This window comes from Heterodontus francisci, chromosome 19 (assembly GCF_036365525.1).
Source record: "Heterodontus francisci isolate sHetFra1 chromosome 19, sHetFra1.hap1, whole genome shotgun sequence".
In the NCBI taxonomy this organism is placed as follows: domain Eukaryota; kingdom Metazoa; phylum Chordata; class Chondrichthyes; order Heterodontiformes; family Heterodontidae; genus Heterodontus; species Heterodontus francisci.
Window position 1 is genome coordinate 65,432,158 of NC_090389.1, and position 21,433 is coordinate 65,453,590.

Sequence of the window (21,433 nt, forward strand, 5' to 3'; positions counted from 1 at the left end):
CCCTGCTAAGATGATACATTCCAGAGAGCCAGGATTGGTTAAACCAGTTGGCCACATTACTACTGGCTGGTCCAGGTTTTTTGAACTAGCACAGAAGGCTAGGTAGAGTGCAACTGAAGCTGAAACAAACAAGTCTCTCGCCTGGCTGTCTCCCTCTCTCTCGCTTTCTCCCAAGCCATCCGATCCACGGAAGACACGTAAACTTCAAGAGAGAAAAGACTCCTACATGGAACAAGTTGAAGCATGAACTGGGCCCCAACAAATTGCAAGACTTACTGGTAACCAAAGACTCCACATTGAACTTAAAGGAATGTAACTACCAGATATTGCCTCAAACATTTCCCTTTTATTCCTTCTACTTTTTCTGTCTCTATCTGCGTGTGTGTTTATCGCGTATGCATGCTAGCATGGTTGTGTCGCATATTCATAGTCATTAGCCGGATTAGAGTTTAAGATTAATAAACTTCTACATTTCTTGTTTGAATCTAAGGAAACCGGTTTTATTTTTTTGCCTTACAATTGGAGCAGTGAACAAGAATTCACTAAGGGGGAGCTAAAAACACGGTGTTTAAAAATTAAACCCCGTTACGATTAAACCAGGCAAAGGGAGAGGGAACCCCTAGACCCCTTCTCACCTGGTCAGAAGGGGAATCTAATAAAGTAAAATTCTCTAAAAGCAAAACTAAAGTTTAACGAAGTCACTAACATATACCACACTGTAGCAGAGATTCTGTACCAATTATAATCACATCTCCGGGGTCGGACTGATTAGAGCATACAGACAGGCAGTGGCTGGAGCAGACATGAGAAAAAGTCAAGTGGCTAATTTACAAAATGTTTTGAAACAAAAATACCTAAAGTGTTAGTCTAAAAAATTTGCTTAAAAATTGTTTCACATGCTACAATAAACAAAAAGAGAGCATCTACACCTTTACAATTCTTGTGTACTCCTCCTGAACATCAAAAGATTCATCCAATGCAAGACTTAAAAATGGACACCTCTGGATATCTGAATGCGATTTGGAATTCACCAATAGTACTTAGATCACTGTGTGAAGTGGCATTTGCAGATCTTAAGTTTGCTTTTGCGGTTGATTGCTCAGGGGGCATGGTCAAGTTGCGATTATCACTGGCACACATGGTCATAAAATCACTGAGGGTTGTGCGTCGCCCCAGCACCACTGAAAAATGTTCACATACTTTCTTTTCCTTGTATTTTCCCATCATCTTGAGTTATATCTTGTTCATTCAGTTGTAAGTTTATAAAGTTGTGTTCACAGTTGAGCTAAGTCACATATTGCAATTCTCTCATTCCACCAGCAGGATGAGTATTACCAACCACCTGAGGATTATTACCTTTTTAAATGTTGACTTTGCAAAGCAAAATAGTTATCTTACCTCCCGCATATTAAAATGCAAATGATGACAAAAGTAATGGCCTTCTAAAACAACTAACTCTTTAGTCATTTTTGCCAGACTTGAGTAAAGAAAGACTTCAGCTCAATACCCAAATCTTACTTAAAAATAACACACTCACTAGCATATGCTGGCCTTGAGGAGAGATTTGCTCAGCACCAACCATCTTGTAACAATTTTATGGCAATCACGGAGCAGTTTTGTTCCAAGATCAGCACACTTGAGTTCACTTTTTCAAAAATGTCTTTTTTTTTTTAATTGAAAGTTTCACTTCGTTTAACCCATTCTCCAAACAGAATTTAATTAACCCCATTATCAGCATCAAATCATACTTTTCAACTGAAATCATACTTTGATGCTCGACACAGGTAGACCATTTCGCCAGCTGTATCACTCCCAATGCTGCCCATTACCACATTTCATGCTGCTCCCCATTTTTCTGTAAATGTTAATCCTCCCAAAGTTCCAATCCCACTACTGCCCCATTTTTAAAGTACTGATTCTAATCCCATTCCCTCGAAAATACTGCTTCACCGAAAATTTTATCCAGCCAGCAGGAGCGGGACAGGAGGTGTGGGAGTGGGAGTGCAAAAAAATAAATAAATAAATAAATCAGGAGGAAACATGATCGCCCAGAAACCCAATGTCGTGCATCAGTTCCAGATTTTGTCAGCAGTGGGGAAGGTCCAAGGTGGGGCTGCCGCTATGACGCGACGGGACTGCAATTTGAATTGCTGAGCAGGTACTTCATATGCATTTGCACAGACCCCACTCTGATTTCATGAAGGGTTTCGAATTTAATCAAGGGCGCACAGGGATCACGTGCCTTTTGTTCCCTACCAAGTGAAAGGTGGCAGTACCAAGGTAAGGCCTCAGTACCACCCCTGGAAAGTAGTCATCTGATGAATGCAGGAAGAGGAACAGGGGGAAGTGGCAGCCATTGTCTGACAGCAGCGCAGCCCTCACGGCAAGGGTGGGCTTCGTCTCAGGTGGTGGGCTCTGTGCAAGGCTGGGTGCTGAGGGCATTAGCCCCAGTACAGAGGGTAGTGGCAAAGGAAAGGTTCCAAAGGCAAGATCTTCTCTCCAGAGACAGCGCACAGGAGGGAAAGCAACCAGTTGGCATAAGTCAAATTCACGCAGCCTTTGTAGACCCCAGCGCTGCACAGCAGAGGCTCAGTGGGAGGCAAGGCAACTGGGAAAGCTGGTGAAAACTGACTAGGGGAGCGACTGCAGCTGGCTGTGCCAAGGACGGCCTATTGCGGCAGAGTGCGTATCGGACTCACCTCAGCTACCTCCAAAAGTCCGAGCAGCAGTCTCAGTGAAGACTGCAGCTCTCCAGGAAGGCCATCACCGACTTATGCGCCATGCTACAGGATGACCTGTAACCCATGGGCTTTGGTGGACATCTAATGCCCGTGGGTCTAAAGATCACTGTGGCACTCAACTTTAACGTCTCCGGATCTTTCCAGGGATTTACTGGGGACATATGTGATGTCTCCCAGGCAGCTGCCCACTGATACATCAAGGAGATAAGTAAGTCCTTGTTCAAGAGGGCCAGTGACTATGGGCAGTACAGAACCGACCCCGACAGTCAGGCAAAGAGGGCCATTGGCTTAACAGACATCACTGGATTCCATCCTGTGGAAAGGGTCATTGATTGCATGCATGAGTCCATGAAGGCTCCCACGGAGCAGCCAGTGGCCTTCATAAACAGAAAGGGCTTCCATTCCATCACGTTCAACTGGTCTGCGACCACCGAAAGCATTTCCTGGAGGTCTGCGCCCGCTTCTCAGAAGTCGGCACAACACCTACATACTTCAGCAGCGCCACAGCTTTTCCAGTCCCCTCTTGGCCCCAAGAACCCATCCCTGAAGGCAAGGGCTCCCCAATGAAGACAAGGCTACTCTGACCTGTGAGGAACCCTCACGCTGTAGCAGAGGAAAAGTACAACATCTTCCATGGGTCCATCTGAGCGACCATTGAGCAGGCCACTGGGCTACTGAAGATGCGATTTTGGTGCTTTGATCAATCCGGTGGAGTTCTGCGCTATGTCCCAGTGAGGCTTTCACATATTGTGGTAGTCTTCTGTGCTCTGCACAATCTGGCACTGCAGAGGGGGGAGATCTTGCATCAAGAGGATATGATTGCTTGCCATTCTTCATCAAATGAGGAGGATGTGGAGGAGGCTGCTGAGCAGGCAGCACTGAACGATGAAGCCCTTGTACCAGAGACCAGGCCCATTGACAGACACACAAGGGAGGCTCAGGACAATATCATACATATCCAGTTCCTGCCACCAAGATGCCTGTTCCAAGTGAATAAGGACCCACCTCACTGTATTCTGCGAGGTGCCTCTTTCCAATCGCACTTCCATGCCTAGCATCCAGGTGTGCACACAGAGCTGGGAAGGTGACCATACCTGCCCCTGCACTGGCAGCCCATTGAGGCAGCAAGGGTAAAGGTGACATCTGACAGGGCAGCAGAGAAAGCATGAGAGATTCTCAACAATGAAAGCGATCTCTATTTATTTAAACGTTCACATTAATAATAATAGCACACCCGTGAAACCCCCAAGTGAGTCTAGATATTCTTCTTCACGTGCTTCCGTGAGCTTCTACGAAGTGCTCCCACTGCGCTGACAGCTAAGGTGCAGACAGGTTGCTGAACATACTCCACTGAGGCTTGGGATAACTTTGGTGGGTGCCCTCCGGCTGCCTGGGGAACAGGTGCAGAAGGCTCCTCAGTCATCGCAGATCACGTTGGATGCATGGCTGTATCTCAAAGACAGCCGGGAGCTGGGCTCACTGGCTGAGGGGCCGAGGAACGCTCGGAGGGGAGCTCCCAGAAGTGGTCAGCCTCTCCTCCTCCCTTTTAAGGCTCACTCGAACCTCCCTGCTAACTAGAGAAGGACAAGTTGAGCTCATAGCCAAGGCGAGGATATACAGGTCTGGCTCTCCAGGAGTGTCGCCAACCTCTTGACGGATGAAGCCATGCGTTCTCATGCCTGAGACATGGCCGCACTCATGACATGGATGGCCACCTCCATCGTCAACGCATGACTGAACATTGCCTTTGGCAACTCTGCCAAATGTTCCCTTACCCCTCTCTGCAATTCTAGCAGAGGCGCACCATCAGCTCGTGGCTCAGCATATGCGAGGCCTCCCACAGTCCTCCAACTGTCAGTGGCCTCGCTTGTCACGGCCTCTGTCAGCTGCTCAGATGCATGTGTGGTGTCCTCATCCGCTTACAACCCTGCGTCTGAGCCCAAGCGCATAGCCACCAACGTGAGAGTTTCTGCACTGGAGGAGTATAGGAGAGTGGTGTGACAGAATCCTCAGAAGGTGCGCTTTCTCCTCCTCTGAGGATGATGGGATTCCAGTGGTGCCAGCAGACGATCTTCCTTCTGAGGTGCCCTGACCTTCATGAGAAAACACAAACATTTAAAGGTTCTGCTGCGTGGATCTGGCTGTGCAAACCATACGTGATGTGGTTCTCTAGAAGGGCAGTGGTGGGCACATGAACTCAATGCCTTCTCATTTTCTTGGGTGGACACACCAGTCTCTCCAATTACTATGGATCAACTGCCCTGGGAGCCCGCGAATTCCAGGGCCGCCTCCTCTGACGGCGTCAGTTCTCATTTATCCCGGATCCCACCTCCAGTCTTTGTCCTTTCCCTAGTGTTGTGGGACATTTACTGCTGCGAGCAGAAAGAGCGACACTGTTAGTCTTCCCACTGAGACGAGCAGGACACTTGTTCTGGTGCCAGCCCTTTGGCCCGATTGGGGCTCCTGAATGTCTCCTCATGTTCACGCAGCAGGGGGGGTGGGGGGGGGGAAAGAGGGCAGGGGAAACTAAGATAGACGGCTGGCTGTTTGAGATACAGCCATGCATCTGACGTGATCTGCTGTTGCCTCAGCCCCTTGCCACCCACTTTGCAGCCACTCCCTGATCACGTTGCATTCCCTCCCATGTCGCCACATGCCAGCCCCAAAGGGGAGATGGGCATGGAGGACACACCTTGGTAGAGCGAAGGAGATCACTGACCATCTTGTGGCAGTGTACCCAGTTTCAGAGGGTGACCCCACAGCTGCTGACCTCCTCTGCGATCTCCATCCAGTTTGCTTGGCCAGGAGGGTCTCTTAATGCTGTCCCTTGGAAATAGGACTTCCCACACTTCCCTTACAACCAGAAGAAGATTCCACATGGAGGCAACACTAAACCATGGGGCCACCCAGTGTCCTCCCCCCGTCATGGTCCCTCTGGCTCCCAGTCAGTTTCTGGCCTTATGAAGCCTTGGTCAGCAGCACAGGGTCTCCAGCCAGGGAGGTCAGCAGCACAGGGTCTCCAGCCAGGGAGGTCAGCAGCACAGGGTCTCCAGCCAGCAGCACAAAGGCAAACCAGCATCAAACTCACCAAGTGAAGCGTCAGTTCAAGTAGGGCTGGCAGCACTTTTAAACATGAAGCCAGAATCTGCATTCGTCTTAGCCGACGGTGCCATCAGCACCTCATCACCTGTCCCCATCCTCCAACGGGAAGGGCCCAACGCCTCCTGTATTCAAATGAGCCGGCCGCTGTGTGATCGCAGTCAGCCAGCCACACATGTCGTGTGGCCACAGCACTCACATTCAGTGTTGTCGCCCGAGCCAGAGATGGGCAAAGACAATTTAACCCCACGTATGCCGTATATGATTCCTGTGGCTGTCCAGACAGCCACACTACCATCACATTAAACCACACTTGAGATAAGCCACATGCAACTAACAAAACATAGCATATAATGCCACTGTTTAATAACGATATACAAAGCAGCAATTCTGCTTAAAATTCCTTAAAATACAGAGAACAAAATAGGCTACACATTCTTTAGTACTTATTTTTGGGAAATGTGAACCAGGCATTGAAACTGAACTTTAAATTATTCTCATGCCTTTATTACACTTCAGTTCTGCACAAAATTTATCTGCTATTTATCCAATGGGTAGACTCAATAGAATATGACATTGGAGGTTGTACATGCGTTATGCTTATGCTGGTTAGGCAATTATTGTATGCTCTATTTACAACATAAGCAGAAACAAACTATTCTTCTTCCCTCTGCTCTGCAGACTTCTAACGCCTTACTGAACTCCTCATTCCCTTCTTTGCAAACCCTTTCAATCTCTAGTACGTTAGACATTTAGAAATATCAGGAACTGCAGCAGGGTGAAGCATAGGTGAATGAGGAAGAAAGAATGGGAGTGAGTTGACGGACATAAGAGCATTAAAAGCAAAAGCAAGGAGCTGCTCAGTAGGATGGCAGAGGTAGAAGGATGATGCTGGTGAAGTATTAGAGGAAAAGGAAATTAGAGTAGGAGTGCTTTCATCAAGGAGTTGGGGAGCTTTTGGGAATGGCTGATGAGGCAGACAAAGAAATATTGGGAGATATTTCTGTGCAAAGTTTGTAACCTTCTGCAGCTTCACAGTGGAAATGGAATTATAGCCGTAGTCCCTCACTCTTGCAGGTCGAATACAAGTATTTATTCAGATCATGCATAGTTGCCATCACTGTCAGATGTGCACCAAGGTACACAACCCCACCCTCAGGTGTACGCACGCACGTTACAGAATGGGGAAAGGTAGATTGGTTGACTTAGAGTCCATAAAATAAAGTATAAAGTCTGTGGACATTGGTGATTCGGCTGGCTTCTGGCTGAATTCAGTGGTCCCGAGGCTTTTAGTTTGAAGAGGTAGATGACTGGTTTGGCGAGTCTCAGATAGCAATGCGGATGATTTCCTCAGGGTTTCAGATTGTAGCTGGAGTATGCAGAGGTGATCAGTGAGCAAGCAGGATCTGAAAGCTTTCAAGCTGGAATCGAGCTAGCGCGAGCGACAGAGAGCGAGCTCCACTTAGGGTCTGCTGATGTCAGAGTCCAGTTGCTTCTCCTCTGCTGCAGAGAAAACACCAGCTTAAAAACACAGATGGGTAGGGGCTTGTCACATGACAGTCACTCAATGATTCAAACATGGCAGTTAGCAGTATTGCTTCTCCTTGCTGAGAGAAGAGATAGTTCCTTTAAACTTCCTGGGGACTTAGCAGATGTTTCGTCTCGCTCCTCACAAGCATTGCAGTGGAGGGTAGAGTGTTGCAAAATCAGTGATCATCTTAAGCTGCCAGCAAAATCATCCTTTTAGCTGGTCTTTTAAAAATGTCTTTAAAAATATAAATTCAGATCTCCAGTCAGAAAATTTTCAACAAAGCACATTGGCGTAACAATGGAAATTAGAGGAAATATAAATATTGATTTCTCAAAGCAACAACAGTACCTCAATCTGCCTTTATAATTTGTTTGATATTTCAGTGTTTTGAGAGACTATTACCCACATGGTGCTCTCTTGTTTTTATAATTCATGTTTGGAAGACAGTCCCTGTTTTGGTGCTGGGCTCTGCTGTTAACTTGGAAGACAAAGTTAAAATCTGTAAGGTCAACTTCCCTTATTTATTTCAGTCAAACCAGCAGCCATAACCTAATAGCAGAGCTGTAGGCACATATTTTAATTCTTGTACTGTTGCTTTGTGGAGTGCAGTCAATGGAAATCACCCTCAACAAGTCACTAACCCTAATACTACCAAGAAAGTCAAAACCATCTGCACTCACACTTTGCTACTCAGTTGTGGAATATTGTGCTCCAGTTCGGGCATACTCACTGCAAACTAAGCTGTTGGGTGCTATCCTACATGCTACGTGACTTCATTTCAAGTCAGGCGGATTGTTCCTTACACCCCTTTCATAGTTACCGGTCCTCTACAACATAGCTCCACCACATCTTTGTCATTCAGATGTAGTAGCAAAATTGGTGAATCGACTTGGTGATGAAATCATGTTGCTAATTCACGTGACTTACTAGCAAATAACTTGCTCACAGCTGTGAGAAGAAAACAAGGGAGACTAAATGAAGGCGATGCTTCCTTTGGCCCTAATCTTCCTCTCCCAAAATGTAAAAAAAACACAACTTGTACAAAACACATAACTTCCGCACATTTAAATTGGAATTTCAGATATTTGTATAGATAAACAATCAACATCTTACAGTATTATTTCCAGTCCTGGTCACTAAGGCATTTATGTTCTGGATACAATAGATAGAAATGGCACAAATGTAACCCCTAACATCATGGGACCAGCACATGAGGAATGACCAGGACAATTGGGCCAATATACAAGGAAGCAGCTACTTTCTCCTTTAAGCAAAAATTGTGAAAAAAGGATAAAATTGTGTAATATCATTCTGTACTACAACCTTTTGTTTAGAGGCAACTACTACAAGGGGCTGCAAGTGCTAAATTAAATGGTTAAATCCACAAGATTCCACGAATTATAACATCTTTAAAATGTACCAATTTAGATACTCACTGGTACTCCCAATACCCGAGTTAACTGGTCAGCTTTTGTTTGCCGAACAGAGTTTCCTGAATTTGTGACGAACACCACAGGCACTAAAAATTCGCCCTTAACATTCACAAGCTTCTTGAAAGCTTTCCTGGCAGCCGGTATGGGTGTTTTGCCTCGCACCAACACTCCATCAATGTCAACAAGGAGGCCAAAGTTGGGCTGCAAAATTCAACAGAAAAAAAAAGTCAGTCAGTCTTCAGAAATGTGTTTGGGAATACACTAAAATAAACTGCACAATTAAACATTACAACTCACAGATTCCATTATCCACATTAGATTTTACAAACAAGTCACTCATATTAGTGTCACTCATGACTATCCATGAGGAATAGTTCCACTTTTAGCCGTAGCAAATTAATATGTATATAAAATAAATATATATTATATTTTTATTGCCCATCCTTAATTGCCCTCAAGGTGGTGGTGGTGAGACACCTTCGTGAACTACTGCAGTCCATGTGGTGTAGGCACACCCAGTGCTGTTGGGGAGTTCCAGGATTTTGACCCAGCAACAGTGAAGGAATGGCAATATAGTTTAAGTCAGGATGTCTTACGGCTTAGAGGGAACTTGCAGGTGCTGGTGTTCCCATGCGTCTGCTGCCCTGGTTTGTCTAGGTGTAGAGGTCATGGGTTTTAGAATTAGAATTAGAACATTACAGCGCATTACAGGCCCTTCGGCCCTTGATGTTGCGCCGACCCTTGAAACCATCTGACCTACACTGTTCCATTTTCATCCATATGTCTATCCAATGACCACTTAAATGCCCTTAAAGTTGGCGAGTCTACTACTGCTGCAGGCAGGGTTTGGAAGTGCTGTCGAAGGATCCTTGGCGAGTTGCTGCAGTGCATCTTGTAGATGGTACACGCTGCTGCCACTGTGTGCCAGTGGTGGAGTGAGTGAATCTGTAAGGTGGTGGATGGGGTGTTCATCAAGCGGGCTGCTTTTTCCTGGATGGTGTCGAGCTTCTTGAGTGTTATTGGTGCTGCACTCATCCAGGCAAGTGGAGAGTATTCCATCATGTTCCTCACTTGTGTTTTGCAGATGGTGGACAAGCTTTGGGGGAGTCAGAAGGTGAGTTATTCACTGCAGAATTCCCAGCCCCAGACCTCCTGTTTTAGCTACAGTATTTATACGGCTCATCCAATTAAGTTTCTGGTCAATGGTAGCCCCCAGGATGTTGATTGGGGGGCGGGGGGCAGATTCAGCAATGGTAATGCATTGAATGTCAAGGGTAAATGGTTAGATTCTCTCCTATTGGAGATGGGCATTGTCTCGAACTTGTATGGCATAAATGTTACTTGCCACTCATCGGTCCAAGCCTGAATGTTGTCTAGGTCTTGCTGCATGCAGGCTCGGACTGCTTCACTATCCAAGAAGTCTTGAATGGCACTGAACACTATGCAATCATCAGCGAACATCCCCACTTCATAACTTATGATGGAGGGAAGGTCCTTGACGAAGCAGCTTAAGATGATTGGGCCTAGGACACTACCCTAAGGAACTCCTGCAGTGATGTCCTGGGACTGAAATGATTGGCCTCCAACAATCACCACCGTCCTGCTTTGTACTATGTATGACTCAAACCAGTGGAGAATTTTCCCCGATTTCCATTGACTTCAATTTGGCTAGGGCTCCTTGATGCCACACTCCATCAAATTCTGCCTGAATGTCAACTCTCACCTCCCCTCAAATTCAGCTCTTTTGTCCATGTTTGGACCAAGGCAGTAATGAGGTCAGGAGCTTAGTGGGCCCTGGCAGAACCCAAACTGAGCATTGGCAAACACGTTGTTGCTGCATAAGTGCTGCTTGATAGCACTGTTGACAACACCTTCAATCACTTTGCTGATGATTAAGAGTAGACTGATGGCATGGTAATTGGCTAGACAGGATTTACCCTGCTTTTTGTGGACAGAACATACCTGGGCAATTTTCCACATTGTCAGGTAGATGCCAGTGTTATAGCTGTACTGGAACAGCTTGGCTAGGGGGTGTGGCTAGCTCTGGAGCACACATCTCAACAGCCAGGATGTTTTCAGGGCCCACAGCCTTTGCAGTATCCAGTGCCTTCAGTCGTTTCTTGATATCATGTGGAGAGAGTCTAATTGTCAGAACACTGGCATCGGAGATGCTGGGGACCTCAGGACGAGGCAGAGATGGATCATCCACTTCTGGCTGAAGATGGTTGCAAATGCTTCAGCCTTGTCTTTTGCACTGATCTCCTGGGCTCCCCAGACATTGCGGATGGGAATATTTATGGAGCCTCCTCCTCTAGTTAGTTGTTTAATTGCCCACCACCTTTCACGACTATATGTGGCAAGACTGCAAATCTTTGATCTGATCCGTTGGTTGTGGGATCGCTTAGCTCTGTCTATCACATGCTGCTTCCGCTGTTTAGCACGCATGTTGTCCTGTGTTGCAGCTTCACCAGCTTGGCACCTCATTTTTATGTATACCTGGTGCTGCTCTGAGCGTGCTCTCTCGCACTCATCTTTGTACCTGGTTTGATGGTAATGGCAGAGTGAGGGATATGCCTGACCATGAGGTTACAGATTGAATACTGTTGCTGCTGATAGCCAAAGCGCATCATGGATGCCCAGTTTTGAACTATTCGATCTGTTCTGAATTTATCCCATTTAGCATGATGGTGCCACACAACACAATGGAGGGTATCCTCAGTGTGAAGACAGGACACCTACCAATACTGTCATTGACAGATGCACGTACGACAGGTAGACTGCTGAGGGCGAGGTCAAGTATGTTTTTTCCCCTCTTGTTGGTTCTCTCACCACCTGCTGCAGGCCCAAACTGTATCAATACAAATGTTTCAAACACACAACTGTCTACACAAACCTACTGTAAGGCTTTTGAAATACCATTATAAGTGCATAATTGAAATGTCGCAAGCATTATGGGTTTACCAGAAACTTTTTGTTTATAAAAGTTAAAGTCTTACACCCAATAAGGATCTTTAGCATCTAGCCTTTTCAGAACATCACACGTCGTTAGGGCAAAAATTAATTATGTAGATTTACATTAAATTTACAAAATAGCTGATTGATCAAACACAGTTAGATTTATTATGTACAAAACCAAGCAATGGGAGATATTGCACTGCAATTTCTTTTTGTAAACCATCAACAGCTACCAGCATTTATAGAACACCTTCAATACTGAAAAACACCTTAATTTGAATTTTTCCTCTCTCTGAATTGTCTTATTATTCCAAACTGGCACACAGCAAAAACTGACCAAATAAACTGCTACCATTTATAATACATTAAGCCCATGAAAAATTAAATATACAAGATTAAAATACTAATTCTTACAATATTGTGCCCCTGGAAAATGTTTTCTCAGAGGCATCTACCCTGTCAGGAGCCTGCTGCTCCATCTGAAATACTTGGCTGCAGCTTTAATTCTTGGGTTGGGATTAGTTGCCTTTCTTTTCTACAAATGCCTTGGTTCTCCAAATGCCTTGGAACCATGCTTATAAGCCAACAAATACCCACTCAGTAAGTAGACCCAATCCTCATTCTTTTCCCCTCAATGATGCTAGTTCCCAACTCCCCAGCAGGGAGTTTCTGCTGCTGTCATCTCTATAGCACTGATCAGCACAACCCTTGGCCCTCCCTCAGAATAGAAGTGCCTCGGATTATAAAATACAATGCTGATATTTTCAGCATAACTTACAGCACACTATTTTTGTTCAGTTGAGTTGCTCAATCAGAAATCTAATTTTTATTGAAAGTTATTTGGTTCCAAACATTTGAATAATTTCAGCAACAAAAATGATTAATTTGTGATAAATGTGAAACAGTAGCAATACTAGTGTGCCCAATATTCTAATTAGAAAAATAACGACTGCATTACAAAAGAGGCAGTCAGGCACATGGATCGATGTGGCTTGACATGCTTTCTCATTGTTTTGCACTCGTTTAACGTGACACCAGTCAGAACAGATTTATCCTCTGATTCTACATGCTGATGATCAGAAAAACTGATTTTCACATACAACTGAAACAGAATATAGGAATCAGATAAACAGTAGTGGTTTTGATAACTGGATACTTCTCCCATGGCACAAGTCTCCAAAACAAGTTTCCTGTATACCAATTATCCTCAGCCAGCAATTTTCCATCCATTCATTTAAATATAGAAAATTACAAGCTGGAAAACACAAAAAACAGAAAACCTCAGCTATCATGTATATTTGAAAATGCAAATACACTTTGTGTAAGTTTAGGTAACATCTTGACTTTCTTCACAATTCTAGATTCACAGTTCAGCAAATTGCCTACTGGGAAGGTCAAATCCAAAACCCGTTGAGTGCCTATCAACTCAAGAGAATTTTCTTCCAGGAACACTGTCACAGGATTGAGCAAATCAAAAACAAGCAAAAATCACTTTTCCTCCAGAAAGTCAGCTTACTGCACAGCGTAGCACCATGTCCGAGGGGAGACCTTCTTCAGACCTCCGAATTGGCTGAGATTCATGCATGGGTTTCAATGGAGTTTACAATTTCTAAAATAATTTTCATGATATGCTTCAAACTCAGGTGCTTGACACCAGATAAATGAGAAACTATCACTTCCTTAATATGCCCACCCAAGATTCACCTTTTAGTAACAAAATTTAATACTCTTGTTTCAAGCAACTTTTGAATGCCTTTTTGAAGTGTTTATACATTCCACATCAACAGTTTGTCGCAGAAAAGTCAAGAATCTGACCACCTTCTGTGTAGTAATTTTTTTTCTAGCTTCCCTTTAATACTTCATTATCTTAAATATATGCCCTCCTATTACAGTCTTGCCAAACAACAGAGATAATCTGTCACTATTTATCCTATCATAACCCTGCATAATCTTCAAGGCTGCAAAAATCTGGTCACCCCTGGACCTTCTCAGTTCCACTGAATAAGCCTCTGCTTCTCTAGTCTATCTTCATAACTGTAACCCCCTCATCTTTGGTAACATGCAATGAATCTGCATTGCACCTTCATTGTAGTTTTATATCCTTACAACAAGGACTGCCCAAAATTGTTGGTTGTTATCTGGATATAGAATAGCTGCATTATCACAAACCCTTATTTTCACAAAATCAACCCTGGAGTAAGGTTTTTGGTGGACAATCTTCACACATGTGTTGAGTAAATTTATTGTAAGCTTCTTTCGGTTTGTCAAAACCTTAATTTTTTTTTTTAATGAAACTCAAAATCTTTTACAAAGTCCTTATGGTTAGTGCAGAAATTACGTTGAAAGTAAGAGCTTAACTGCAATAAAATGTCATGACAAATCTAGTATATAGGTTTCCCATCACGCTTTACAAAAAGTAATACACGAATTCCAACCCTGGTGCAACTGGGAAATGTTTATCCTCATACTTTGCTTTCCTCCTAGAATTTTTTCCCATTTTGTTCACTCAATTGCATGGCTACAAAGTTTTTCAAAACAGAGCTAAAAGTCATCTTTGCACCATTTACTTTAATCAGCATGAGTAGCAGCATTATTATACTTTCAAATATCTTTTTTCAACTTGACTCTATGTAAAAAAAAAAGCACATCCTGAACTTTAGACTCCATAAAAACAGCTCAGCACCGACATTTTTAAAAACAATCACTTGGCCACCTTGGGCCACAGACTACACAGAGAAGAGACTTCAGTTTCATGTCACTACAGAAATATCTATTCAGCAAACACTGCACAATTTCATCCCATTTGGCATCTCCTTCCCTTGATGTTTATTCCAAGAACATCACATTTTTACATGAAATGCATCGAAGCAGAAATATATTTCCATTTTTAAAATACTGTTCTGGTTTCACAACACAAGTCTCCAAATACAATTCAATTAAACAGTAGCTAACATATCAGAGATTGTGTTAAAGGCTGCAACTACAAAAAAACATCAATAGCAACAAGACATACTTTTCAAGCTAAAATCATCTTTATACCTTGATCTTAGCAAAGTCACCAAGTATCATTAACCCCACCCTGGCTTGCTACTCCAAGCTTCAAAAAGATGCCAGTTCCACTTCTATCCAGCTTCAAAGTTGCAATCCTGTCCTACTCCTACTTGTAAAGCAGCAATGCCAATCTACTCCCTGAACCAGTCCTGCTTTCCTGAAAAATGCTACTCCACTAAAATGGCATTTCCTTCTCCAAGTGTACCATGTGAGTGCACCACACTTGATGCCAGACACCTAATAAGAAAGCTTCAAGTCATCTAATAGAAAATTAAAGAAATAAACTCGAGGAACAGAAGAGCTGCATGCCCTCAGTCGTACCTTTCCTTTGGTGTTCTTTCATTCCCCTCAATGCCCCCAAAGTTCACCCCCCCTTCCAGCACACATAACCTCAGCACTTTCACACCATTGACAATCCACACTTCCCTCCCCAGTGTTCTCAGTTCCTCAATGCTCCAAGGCCCTAGTGCACTGATGATCTCCCCATCTAACCAGAAAGCCACCCCCACCCGCCCATCAAATCCTACTTTTCCCAGATCCCCACCCACCTTAATCCGCCAATCTTCATACTCTTCATTGAATGCTCCCACTTTCCTATCAAATGTTCCCAGTCACCTCTACCTTCTCCACCCATTCTGGAGACATCTACCCATCTTTTCTGGCTTTATCCCACAGCCCTATATTTTCCCTTAACCACCCATTTTGAATCAACACACGAACATCCTCGCCCTATCCCCAGTGAATTGTTTTCTTCCAATTTTGTATGTACCCTAGGCTGGGAGAATTCAAGCTCATGGGCTGCATAGGTGCACATATTGTGCCTTAGAAACCACATATAAAAAAAGTTTATTTCTGCACTCCCATTAATCTGCAGCTGTTGTTAACAATAGATCTTGGTGTTCTGTGAGGATTCATTCACCAATGAAGTAACAGCATTAAAAACAACCCTTTCCAAACTTCCAGGTCCACAAAAACAATATAGGACTGAGTTTCTTGGGCTTTGAGAGCTAGTTTTCCAGTACTTGGGGCCCCATCCAAAGGTACGTAATAGAACAAAAAAAAGCAGCAAAACTAATTAGTGGGAAAGAAACTGAGGGCCATTTACAGAAAAAGATAATCTAACCCTCCCAACAGCAAATTTATAGGATTAGGTCAGCTCTCCATCTTCTATCCTGCAAGATTTTATCTTCCACTAATTTCAATGGAGAGTAAAATCTGCTGGGGTGTAAAACAGGTGACCTCTGACCTTATTAGGTTCGGTTAAAATTAGCCCCATAATTTTTTTTGTTCATGAACAACTGTATTATAATATGACCAATTTTAAAATTGCACATTCTCTAACTCATCAAAAGCGATGCCGCAGGAGGTTGGCTAATTATTAAAAATAGCTCAGGGATGGGCAAAAAACACTGGCCTTGCCACCAATACTCATATACAATGAAAGAATTCAAAAAAATTTAGAACAAAGCACAGCACATCTGGTGCTATTCTACTGGAGGCAAATTTCTTTAGTATATAGACTAGTTACAAAGTTCCACAAAATGTAATGTTTACAGGTCTTAGAGATCATTTAGGTGCATCGCATCACAAGCACCACTCAGTAAATTCTATTGCACATAATCTTGAAGCAAAACTATTGTTATACTGCAACCAGATCCTAGGTAAACTGGAATTTATTCTGGAATTGGCCAATGTGGAAACCACAATAGGCAGATCAGATTTGATAACCAATTTCAGCCATGTTTGGTCACTCTAATTATCAAAACAGGGAATGACTGGGATTGAAAATAGAATGTTAAGGAATTTACTATCCATATAAGAGCAAATCTGCAGGGAAATCACGTGCAAGACCTTTAGAGTGGTGATATGGAGGGATTTTAATTACCCAAATATCAATTGGGATAATTTTAGAGTAAAGGGTAAGGAGGGGAGGAATTCCTCAAATTTGTTCAGAAGAACTTCCTGGAGCAGTATGTTCTCAGCCCAAATGGAAAAGAGGCATTGCTGGATCTGGTGCGGGGAAATGAGGTGGGCCAAGTGTCTGTCAGGGAGCACTTGGGTAAGAGTGATCATTGTATCATAAGGTTTGGACTAGAAATGCAGAAAACAAGGAACAAAATAAGGTAGAATACCTAGATTGCAAAAAGGCTAATTTCAACTCGATGAGAAGGAATCTAGCCAGGATAGAATGGAACCAGAGACTGGCAGGAAGAGCTGTATCGGAACAATGGGTTATCTTTAATGAAGAGATGCTTCAGGTACAGGCTAGGAACTTTCCAACAAGGGTGAAAGGTAGGGGATCCAAGAACAGAGCTCCTTGGTTGACGAGAGAGAAAGAGATGATGATGAAACAAAAGAAAAAAAAGAGGGTGTTTGATGCATAGCAGGTGAAGTCAAGTGAGAACCAGGCCACATACAATAAGTTGAAGGGGGAGGCAAAGAGGAAAATAAGATCGGCAAAGAGAGAATATGAAAATAGAATAGCAGTCAACATAAAAGGGAACCCAAAGATCTTCTACCGGCATGTAAATAGTAAGTGAGTAGTAAGAAGAGGAGTGGGCCCTATTAGGGACAGAGAGGGTAACATACGTAGAGGTGCAGGGCAAGGCTAATATACTTGGTGAACACTGATACAAAGTACTCATTAAAGGAAATGGAGGCTGCCAAAATATCAGTAGAAGCAGAGAAAGTAGAGGCAATGGATAGGATAAAAATTGAGAGGGGGAGGGTTTTTTTTTAATTCAGTTGTGGGGTTGGGCGCCGATGGCCAGGCCAGCATTTGTTGCCCTTCCCTCATTACCCTTGAGCTGAGTGGCCTGCCAGGCCATTTCAGAGGGCATTTTAAGAGTCAACCACATTTCTGTGGGTCTGGAGTCACATGTAGGCCAGACCAGGTAAGGACAGCAGATTTCCTTCCCTAAAGAACATTAGTGAACCAGATGGGTTTTTACAACAATTAACAATGGTTTCACGGTCACCATTAGACTAGCTTTTTTTTTAAATTCCCAGATTAATTGAATTCAAATTTCACCATCTGCCATGGTGGATTCGAACCCATGTACCCAGGGCATTAGCCTGGGTCTCTGGGTTACTAGTCTAGTGACATTACCACTTCGCCACTGCCTCCCCATACTAAAAAGGTTGGCTATGCTTAGGGTTGATAATTCACCTGGTCCGATGGCTTGCATCCGAGGTCGCTAAAGGAAGTAGGGATGGAGAAAGCAGAAGGGCTTACCGTGATCTTCCAACCTTATCTGGATACGGGGGAGGTGCCAGAAGATTGGAGAGTGGCAAATGTGACATCCTTATTCAAGAAAGGGTGTAAGGACAGTCCTAGCACCTGCAAGCCAGTTAGTCTAACATCAGTGGTGGGTAAGGTTTTAGAAACAATAATCAGGAACAATATCAACAGACACTTAGAGAGGTTCAAATTAATTAATGATAGCTAGTACGCATTTGTAAAAGACTGATCATGCTTGACTACTCTAATTGAATTCTTTGATGAAGTAACAGAGAAGGTTTATGAAGGGAATGCGGTAGATGTTTATATATGGATTTTAAGAAAGTGTTAAGAACTTTAAGAAAGAAAATAAGGTACCACTTAAAAGACTTGTTAACAAAATTGATGCTCATGGAATAGAAGGGTCAGTGTCCAATTGGATAAAAAAAACTGGCTTAAGGACAGAATACAGCGAGTCATAGTAAATAAAAACAAGAAATGCTGGAAATACTCAGCCGGTCTGGCAGCATCTGTGGAGAGACAAGCAGAGTTAATGTTTCAGGTCAGTGACCTTTCATCAGAACATAGTAAATATTGCTTTTCAGACTGGAGGATGGTAGACAGTGGTGTTCCCCATGGATCAGTGCTGGGAACCAATGTTTTTTTTGCTATATATAAATGTCTGGGATCTCGGAATACAGAATAGAATCCCAAAGTTTGCTGACACCACCAAACTTGGAGCTGAGGCAAACAGTGAAGGTGATATCAACTGCCTGCAACAGGACATAGACAGGCTAGCAGAACAGGCAGACAAGTCGCAGATGGAGTTTAATACCAACAAGTGAGAAGTGATGCATTTTGGCAGAAGGAATGGGGAGGGGCAATACATACTTAATGGCACAGTTCTAAACAGTGTACAAGAACAGAGGGATCTAGGGATGCATGTGCAGCGATCTTTGAAATTGGCAAGAAATATTGAGAGTGTGGTTAGTAAAGCATATGAGATCTTGGGCTTCATAAATAGAGGCACTGAGTACAAAAGAAGTGAAGTTACGCTAAACCTTTACAAAGTTCTGGTTTGGCCCCAACTGCAGTACTGCAACCATTTCGGGTCACCAAACGTCAGGAAGGATGTGAGGGTCCTTGAGAGGGTGCAGAGAAGATTTACCAGAATGGTTCCAGGAATGGGGATTTTAGTTACAAGGTTAGTTTGGAAAAGCTAGGGTTGTTCTCCTTCGAGCAAAGCAGATTGAGGCGAGATTTAATAGAAGTATATAAGATTATGACAGGCTTAGAAATGTTAGACAAGGAACATTGTTCCCATTAACAAGTGGTACAAGAACTAGGAGACACAGATTGAATGTTTTGGGCAAAAGATGCAGGGAGAATATGAGGAAGCACTTTTTTTTTTTTAAAACGCAGCAGGACGTAGTGACCCAGAACTAAAGGCCTGCTCAGGTCTGGAGAAAGAACTCAACCTGAACCCGACCAATCCACAGCGGACCTGAGCCCGACCAGAGTCCCTCCGATTTCGCCCCGAGCACGACCCGACCCCAACCCCACTCAACCTAACCCAAGTCCAACCCGACCATCCCTTCACTTACCTTCTGACTGGGAAGCTCCACGAAGCTGCAGCGCATGCGTGATGACATCATAGTGATGTCACTCACTCACTGCGCAGACTCAGTTTCGTCCTGGACTCCCAGCTCAGGTAAGTTTTTTTAATTTCAATACTTAACAGCAGAGCACTTACCACGTGTGTCCGGCCCAACTCGGACTCGGCTCGACCCAACCCTGAACCCAGAAGAGGGGCCCAACCCGACCCGAACTCGACACATGTCGCGGGTCCCATCAGGTGCGGGTCGGGTAGCAGGCCTTTACCTGGAACTCGCTGCCCACAAGGGTGGTGGAAGCGGAGACAATCAATGACTTCAAGAGGAAGCTGGATGGTTACCTGAGAGAAATAGACTTGCAAGGCTCGGGGATCGAGCTGGGACGTGGGACTGACTGCATAGCTCCGTGGAAAGCCAGTATGAACTCAATGGGCCACATGGCCTTCTTCTGTGCTATAAATGACTTGCATCTACAGGGATTAGAGACACATTGCTTGCTTTTTTGTCAGAATAAAGTCGCCATTCCCTTTCCCTGCTATTTTAGTCAATTACTTGAACATATCTATGTGATGTTGCATGTTAGTAATCATATTAGTCCCAATATAACAACAATTTGCATTTATATAGTGCCTGTAACGTAGTAAAACGTGACAAGGCACTTCACAGGTCTCTAACCAGACAAAAATTGACACCGAGCCGCAAAACTTTTGGCCAAAGAGCTCGTTTCCGGCTTAAAAGGAGTCGGAGAGGCGAAAGCGATTCTGAATGGTAAATTCCGTAACTGGAAATGCGGAAACCACCCTGCAAATAATTCACAGCCAGCAAACTATTAAAACACATACAGACCATCAGTTCATTTAACAAATGATTGAAATATTTTCAGATTTCACCATGCAAGTTTAACAGTTCACAAAATGTAATTTAAGGTTAACTGTATTGTAAGTGGAATATTGGAGTTTAATTATTGTCTGGAACTGAAAATTTTTCTTTAAAAATCTAAATATGATTTAAAGTTGTCAAATTAGTGGCGAAAAAACTATTGTGTTAAGGATATTCTTCCTCTGCGCTTAAAAGTGCAGCATTGTTGAATGAGTAGTCTGCAGCATGTGGCCACTGGTGTAGATGGGGAAAGCGTGCAGTCTATCCCCGGAGTTACCTTCAGCCTATAGCTGGGACACTGAGTGGCTCTGGCGGAGCGGCTAATACTGAATGACAGCCTGGCTGGCGGAGCATTCATACCCTGGCTCTCCCCCCGGCAACTGTTACCTGAGACTCGGCTGTGCCTCCAACCAGTCTGCAGCTTGCCGGCGGTCGCTCCTTCTTCAGCCTCCTGAGCGCCGTGCGAGCGACGCGGCTCAGCGACAGCAACGTCCTCATTGTGCCGCACCGCCTGTGAGCTCCGGCCGCGGCGGACTTTCCCCGGCCGCTACCCAGCGCCCGCCGCTCGCAGGCTCATTGTGCTCCCAGAGAGCAAGCGCTGCGCCTATCAATCGCCCCCCGCCCTGATGTCACCGCCCCCGCTGATTGACAGCTACCCCCGGCCGGGTGGGTTTGCAGCGCCTCGTGTGGACCAGGGTGCAGCAGCGTCACAGTGAAGCACAACCCCGCTATCTCCAGCAGTGCCAGTGAGTGAGGGCACAAAGCACATTAACATCACAACACAGCCCCAGCACAGCCCCTAATGCAAGTGGCCAGGGCACAAAGCATATCCACATCACAGTAACAATACAGTACCTAATGCAAGTGGCCAGGGCACAAAACGCAGCCACATCACAGCAACAACACAGTCC

The 21,433-nt window shown here is 44.3% G+C and overlaps 1 protein-coding gene across 1 annotated transcript in view; it reads right to left on the minus strand.

Annotated features, from left to right (window-relative positions):
• zgc:77375 (uncharacterized protein LOC402927 homolog) overlaps window positions 1-21,134 on the minus strand; it is a 53,345-nt gene extending 32,211 nt beyond the window's left edge. Inside the window, exons 1-2 of the mRNA XM_068051810.1 lie at window positions 20,910-21,134; window positions 8,808-9,005 (exon numbers count right to left, since the gene is read on the minus strand). Coding sequence (XP_067907911.1) covers window positions 8,808-9,005; window positions 20,910-21,020 — 309 coding nt within the window. The 5' untranslated portion in view covers window positions 21,021-21,134. The remainder of the gene's footprint in view (window positions 1-8,807; window positions 9,006-20,909) is intronic.
• Between the last annotated feature and the right edge of the window lie 299 nt (window positions 21,135-21,433).